General features: G+C 26.1%; 1 protein-coding gene across 1 annotated transcript; it reads left to right on the top strand.

Annotated features, from left to right (window-relative positions):
- Positions 1 to 6,010: 6,010 nt before the first annotated feature.
- Positions 6,011 to 7,744, top strand: LOC111296108 (scopoletin glucosyltransferase-like). The gene has a single exon (XM_022890167.2). It carries the CDS (start codon positions 6,113 to 6,115, stop codon positions 7,568 to 7,570), a length of 1,458 nt encoding a protein of 485 aa, XP_022745902.2. The 5' UTR covers positions 6,011 to 6,112; the 3' UTR covers positions 7,571 to 7,744.
- The last annotated feature ends 363 nt before the right edge of the window (positions 7,745 to 8,107 follow it).

Genomic DNA, 8,107 nt, shown 5'->3' with positions numbered 1-8,107 from the left:
TCCCCTTTTATGGGGGAATCGATTGGGTTAGTTAAAATTCAAACAAATTTTTGCATGAAAAAGGCACAACTAAATGATCTCTTTTTTAGGTGATTGATCCCTTAGTCTGGGTGATCAATATTTTCCCAAAGTCTAAAGTAAAGTTTTTATTTTGTATAAAAAACCAATCGATCCCTTCATTGGGGGATCAATCCTGTCTTTAAGACCTTTGAATCAATCGATCCATACAATAAGGGGATCGATTGGTTTAGCTAGGGGATCAATCCAGTCAAGTTGGTTGGTTGTCTCTTGTTTTACACTCCACTAACTAATTTAATTATATATTGAGTTATACAATTCCAAATCAAAAATCATTTGAAGATTTAGAAACTAGACTTAAAGGGCTTTCTATCCGTATAAAATTCATCAACTAATTCATTGCATTCAAATTATAGTAAATTTTCAAAAGTAACCCTTGTGTATTTTTAGACAACTACAAACTGTCTAGTAAAAATTTAAAATCTTTTCTTAAAAAATTTAGATTTAGATTTTGTTTGATCTATTAGAAAGTAGACTCAAAGACATTTCCAATCATATAAAATTTAAATGTTAAAACTTTGTGAATTAATACAAAAAAAAAGTTCAATATCAGAATACTTTATTATTGTAAAATCATTTTCGTAAATTAATCTATTTCTCAAAACCAATATTATCAAAATTGTATTAAATTCAAAATGAATAAGTTCACTTTAAACAACAATTGTACTTCCATTTAACTCAAATAAATAATGTTTAAAGATACTTTTGATTTGAGAAATTAGAAAACATAAAAAAATGTTTGTTTAAACTTTAAAAATCATATTATTTATTTAGTAAAAAAATAATAAAACTTAAGAACTTATACTAAATAAATCTTTTTCAAAATATTGATCAAGCTTATTTAGCTTAATATTTTGTTATTTCAAAATAAAGATCAATTCAATGCCAACAAGAATATTGCTGGGCCACAAAATATTGTTGAAAACTAAGACACAACTTTAATATATTTTAAATTTATAATTTAAATTAAAAAATAAAGGTAATTTATAATTTAATATATTTGAATTTAAAATTTATGTAAAATATTCAATATTTTATAGATTTTGATTTAAATTTTAATAATTATCCGAAAATAGTATATTTACATAGTTATCCAAACATATTAAATTTAAATAATTTATTAAATAGAGTTACTTGATAAATAATATAATACAAATATTATCTTACATGTCATAAAAAGAGATTATTCACATAGATGTCCATGTTAGCACATACTATCCAATAACTTTACATCATTTAATATAATGTATATTAGATTAGATTAGATGTAAATAGTAATTTTCATTGATTCTGTTGGTTTATATATAAAACAAATATTGTGATAATCATATGGAACTTAAAATTAGTTAAAGATTTAAACTAATTTAGCAAAGGTGATCGAGATAGAAAATGAAAGCAATAATGATGTCATTATTGAATTAGAAATCATATATATTATATTATATTATAACATATATAGTTACCAGGTAGTATTTGCTGATATGGCAGCTTATGTGGATAGCTTTTTTTTTATATATATAAGATAATTTCTAAAACTTCTTCTTATGATGACACATAAGATATTTATTAATTTTAAATTATTTATAAAAATATATATTAAAAATTATTAAATTATCTAAATTTTTAAATTTTAATCAAAAACCAATTTAAATTATAATGAAATTCAATTTCTCCTATATATAATCTTATCTCAAGTTAAAATCAATTTTAAAGTAATTTATCTTTTTGAATTTATATGCACTTAACATGATTATTTAAATTTATCAAAACTTTTAAAAATATTATTTAATATCTTTAATATTTTTTATAAATCATCCTTACATTATCTTTAGTTTTTGAACCTACTAGATATAGATAAAGATAATTTTAATAAATAATCCACCAGCTTTAAAAAATAAATTTAGATATATCCAAATTAAAATAAAATTTAAATTTAAATCAATATTTGTCATAGACTTTTAATATTAATATTTTAAGAAAATGTGAAAAAAAATATAAATATCAAAACAACTTCAGGAAAGCTTTAATTGTTGGTAGTTCTATATAGCTTTCCCAATGTTCCATGAAGCATACAAGCTAAATGTATTTTCCTTACTATTAATTTAATTTCTCTTTTTATTAGTCTATTATTGCTATAGGAACTAATATGCTTTTTCTAATAATAGCTACTGTTTCACTAAACATACTATTTACTTCACCAAATAAGTTTTTTTTTTCAAATCAACAGTAACATTTCATTTTTCTATTTCTTAATTCATAATAAATTTAATTAGAACTTACTTAAGCTACTATATTTTTTATTATAATTTAAAAACAAATCAAAAAATAAACTTAATAAATTTATTTCATTTATTTACACAGATGAAATCACAATGCATAACTAAATAACAGTAAGAAGAAAATCTGTATTAGTTAACTTTTAAACTCTAATAAGCCATGTTGGTCACTTTAATGGAAATTCTTAAGTCTAGAGTTATCAAGTAATTATCTTATTAGATATTTATCTTTGGAGGATAAAAGTATAAAACACAAAAATTTAAATATTATTATTTGATTAGATATTATCTATAGATAAAATTATTATTTAAATAAATTATGAATTAAAGTTTATCAAGATTTAAATGAAAAATCAATCATATATAATCCTACATGTAATCTTATGTGTACAATATATTTTGATGACACATAAGATAGTTTTAAATATATGATCAAATAAGCATTTTTTTAATGATCACTTATATGTACAATCTATACATAAGATAATTCTAAAATTTTAATTATTTACCAAATAATTTTAAAATTTTAAAAATTAAGTTTATCCAATATTTCAATTTTATATAAACTTTAACTTCATTTAAATCACAAAAAATTTCAACTACCTCTTATCATTAATATATATCAAATCTAAAAATTCAAATGCTAACTTTTAAATATCAAATATTTTTCGATTAAATCATTATAGTTTTACCAACTTTTTGAATTTTTCCTAAGTATATTACTTTAAAGATTTGGATTAATTATATGTAAAGCATACAAATTAAATAAAATTTATATTTATTTCTTTTAAAATAAAATTTTTCAATAATATACATATATCTCTTTTAAATTTAAAATTTTCAACATCTTCATAGATATCTTCGTAATCTTTTAATATTTGGTTTGTTTTTAAAAAATTCAAACAAATTAAAATAATTTATTATATCCTTTATACTTTCCAAAATTTTTAATATTTCATCGATTGAACTTGTATTGATTACAGGTTAAATATGAAATATGTATTTCCACATCTAATAATCCTATAGGTATATTTTTTTTATTCAAATTATTTTTTAATGCAAATTTATTAATATTTTTAATGGTTTGATCAATATTAGAATTAAGTTAAGGTATGTCAATTCTTTTTTGAGTTAATTTTATTTTCTAACATTATTGTTTATTTTCAACTCTTTTTTTATTTGCTTCACATTTTCTAATTATTTTAATTATTCTTATCAAGATTATAGTTTTCAAACACTAAAACAAAAATTTGAGGTTTTTTCTTTTTTTTGTTATGCCAAGAAAAAATCATTGAATAAAGAATTTGGTTTTATATCATTTATAGATATATATATATATATATATGAATTTCATTTATTAGATTTTTTGTATTATATATTGAGTTTAATTTAGTGAAAATTCTACTTTATGCGAATATCCTACTTAGGTGCCAAATAATTGGTTAGTTATTAATCCTACTATTTATTTTTTGGACATATGAAACTTTTCGATAATTGTTTTTAACATGCAAGGTTATGTTCATTATAATGTTTGATTAAATGAAAAATGGAAAAAAAAAATAGAGTAAAGAGAATAATTATTACTATTGCTACTATATTTAAATTTTTAAATATTTATCTTTTTTACTTTTATATTAACACTTTTTTTTTCAAGTAAAAAAAGTGATAATATGAATTGTATATATAAATATTAAGCAACAAAATATTATTTTTCATAAAGTTAATGATAATAAGTTTTGCTTAGTCAATAAATATTTTTCAATTCAAGAATTTCTATATTATTTTTTTACTGTTTTGTAATTTAAATAGTTTTTATATATTTTTATAACTTGAGCAAGTCTCTTTCATTAATTATTGGTTTTGGAATCACATATGTTTAAAAGTGAGAATCAACTATATTCCAAAGAAATTTTTTTTATCTATTAGTTACATAAATATTTTATTGTGAATTGATATATTTTAATATAATCTTTTCAAGTTGTTTGTAATAATAAATTTTTATTAATAATTTTACAAATTTAAAATATTTTAATTAACAAATAAAATTAATTAGTGCATTGCAAGGATCACAAACTAGTTGGTTAGATAAATTATGCAAAATTCCTATTATTTAATTAGATTAGTATTTTGAATAATAGAAAAATATTTAAAATAATATTTGAAATTTAAAAATATTTGTGATATGTAAATTATCAATTTATTAAATAATGTGATATTATTTTTAATATAATTAATTTCAAATGTTGATTCATGATGAATAAATTATTTTTTAAATGTTACATTAATTAATTCATTCATAATTTTTATATATCATATTAAAAAATTTTAAAATTTAAATATCACATTAAATATTATTACAATTCATAAATTAATTATAATCTTTTTAATTAAATCATCCAAATGTCATCGGAGAAGGTTTAGAATCACGAGGAAAAATGTTCCTAAGCTAAGAAAGAAGTGAAAAAAAAAAAGGCAAAATTGGAATGTAAATTTCAACAATTCAAAAAATCTTAATTGAGTTGGACATGCGATGTACTTGTTTCTGTTGTTAGCATTCGAGTGTGATGCAAGTTAAAGCTAAAGTGGTCCAATCTTTTAGTAACCCCAGGGGCCTGGCCCAATTGCGACAACATTTAATTTTTGATAATGTGTGTAGCACAATATCTACGTGATTATGATTAAAATTGATATCTTAAACCAAATCAAATCAATTAAATATAACAGGCAACTTCAAATCTATTGCAAAAAAAAAAAAAAAAAAAAATCCCTATATTGGAGTTAGAAAAAATGATAAGAAGATTAATTTTCAAATACATGTTTTTTTTTTTAATTTAGTTGTGAAGCTGGGACAATTATTTTTACCATATTAGCATAATAAAAGAAACATTACTAACATTAATTTCTAATGTTATACAAGTAATTGAAGTTGAAGTGGACAAAAATAAAATTTTTATTATTTTTACAACAACAACAATAATTTATAAGTTAAAAAATTTGCAAGTAAAAATTTAATAAATTTGTAAATCTCAATTAAATCGGTAATTTGTCTTGACCTTATAGATGAAATAGTCTCTTTTATTTTTAATTTTTTTCAGATAAAAGAAGTATTTACTTTTACTGAGGCAAAAGTACGAAGCCCTTCCTTGCATTCAAAAAAAAGATTGATGCTTATATTTGAGTTCCATGCAAGTAAAGCAAATTGCAATGCAATTAAATATGTTCATCCAATTTCCAGGTTCTTCTACTTAAGGATTTTTGTCCTTCAATTTGACACGCATCTAGCTGTTCTATTATCTATATGACGAATGAGATTACGTGTGGCACCGAATTCATTCATCCCATGTTCCTCATTTTTCGTGAAATGAGATTACGTGTGTGGCACCGAATTCATTCATCCCATGTTCCTCATTTTCCGTGTTCCTCATTTTTCGTGCTCGATTTGACCACTTCTTCCCCCAAGCATACATGTGTCTCTCTCAACAAAGTAAAAGTAGTAATTTCGAATTAATACATTGAAGAAACCGACATAGAACATGAAATCATATCAATTAATGGTTTTAATAGGAGGAGAAGCTGACGAATGCGAAGACGATTGTATAGTAGGATATTCCTCTCTTGATTTTGTTTATAACTGATCATGCTAGTGTTAGCCGAATGAACACAATTTCAAACCATTGCAGAAAAATTTCAAGGTCCATCTTTCTTTCTGTTTTTTCATCACTTTATCTGATTTTTAATTTATTCTCCTTCCACGGAGTATGGGAAGTGAAATTCCTCCGGTTCATATGTTGTTCTTTCCATTCATGGCTCATGGCCACATGATACCGACTGTGGACATGGCCAGGCTGTTCGCAAACCAAGGAGTGAAGACAACTATAATCACCACTCCGCTCAATGCTTCTTTCTTCTCCAAGACAATCCAGAGAAGCAAGGAATCTGGTATCGATATCGGTATCAGGACTCTAAAGTTTCCTACTGTTGAGGCTGGCTTGCCTGAAGGGTGTGAAAACGCAGACTTGATCCCGACTTCCCAAGAGGGAAGTGCGGACTTGGTCAGCAAATTCTTCACAGCCACAGCCATGCTCCAGGAACCCCTTGAACAGCTGCTACATAAATGCAAACCAGATTTCTTGGTTGCTGATATGTTCTTTCCTTGGGCTACCGACGCAGCAAATAAATTTGGGATCCCGAGGTTGGTGTTTCACGGAACTAGTTTCTTTTCCTTGTGTGCATCGGAGTGCATGAGGCTATACGAGCCACACAAGAAAGTTCAGTCTGATTCCGAACTTTTTGTGGTGCCTAATCTTCCGGGAGATATCATGTTGACAAAAAAGCAGCTGCCAGATCATATGAAAAAAGATATCGAAACTGACTTTGCCAAGATGATCAAAGCAGTTAAGGAATCAGAGCTAAAAAGCTATGGCGTAGTATTCAACAGTTTTTACGAGCTGGAGGATACGTATGCTGACTACTACAGGACTGTTTTGGGAAGAAAGGCATGGCATATCGGTCCTGTTTCGCTGTGCAATAGGGCCATTGAAGATAAATCAGAGAGGGGAAAGAAATCAGCAATTGATGAACACGAGTGTTTGAAGTGGCTTGACTCCAAAAAACCCAATTCAGTTGTTTACATATGTTTTGGAAGTATGGCCAACTTCACCTCAGCACAATTAAAGGAGATTGCCATGGCGCTTGAAGCGTCAGAGCATAAATTCATTTGGGTTGTGAGGAAACAAAAGAACAATGAAGAAGAGGAGGATTGGTTGCCAGAAGGATTTGAGAAGAGAATGGAAGGCAAGGGACTGATAATAAGAGGATGGGCACCGCAAGTTTTGATTCTTGATCATGAAGCAATTGGTGGATTTGTGACTCATTGCGGATGGAATTCAACCTTAGAAGGCGTGTCTGCTGGCGTGCCTATGGTCACCTGGCCGGTGTCCGCAGAGCAGTTCTACAACGAAAAGTTGGTGACGCAAGTCCTAAAGATTGGAGTGGCCGTTGGTGTTCAACAATGGGTGAGAACGATCGGAGATTTTGTGAAAAGAGAAGCAATAGAAAAGGCGGTGAAGGACATCATGAATGGTGATAAAGCAGAAGAAATGAGAAACACTGCAAAGGCACTGGCAAAAGCTGCCAAAAGGGCTGGTGAGAAAGGAGGGTCATCTCACTCTGATTTGAATGCTCTGATTGAAGAACTGAGCTTGCGTCGTCATTGAATCAACAGCCAGAAGGAAAAATCATATTTCATATTTTTTATGTCATTTGGTGTTCCTTGAACTTAATGCATGTTTTGGGGACTGTGAACTGGGAAAAATCAATATTTTCTTATTGCTATGAATTTTATTATTGCCTTAGATAATAATAAGATAAATTTAGTAATAATTTAATCATATTACAATTCATGGTCAAGATTGAAGAAAGAGTTTACCTACATTATTATGGCACTAATGCAAAAGTAGTGCGCTTCAAAACTAAGATCGCGATTATGTATATCTTTGACAAAAAGACTGGTGGCTGGTGCCAATCTAGTAAAAAATCTGAAAATGTTTTTGATTGATATAGTTTCTCATTATGTTTTGTAGAAACATAGGAGATTCATGGATCACAACCCTAAAATATGGTAGTAAATAGAATTTCCTTGAATTTCATTATTAATTCTATGCAAAATTCGAATTCAAACAACCACTGATATTTCTAAACCTTGGCATCTTTTTTGTTTCTTCAGTTTCTCAGGCATTTTAAATTTGTCTCTG

This window comes from Durio zibethinus, chromosome 16 (genome assembly GCF_047325235.1).
Source record: "Durio zibethinus cultivar Kanyao isolate XHJ-2024 chromosome 16, ASM4732523v1, whole genome shotgun sequence".
In the NCBI taxonomy this organism is placed as follows: Eukaryota; Viridiplantae; Streptophyta; class Magnoliopsida; order Malvales; family Malvaceae; genus Durio; species Durio zibethinus.
The sequence above is the reverse complement of the archived record's forward strand: the minus strand, read 5'-3'. Positions and strand labels throughout refer to the sequence as shown.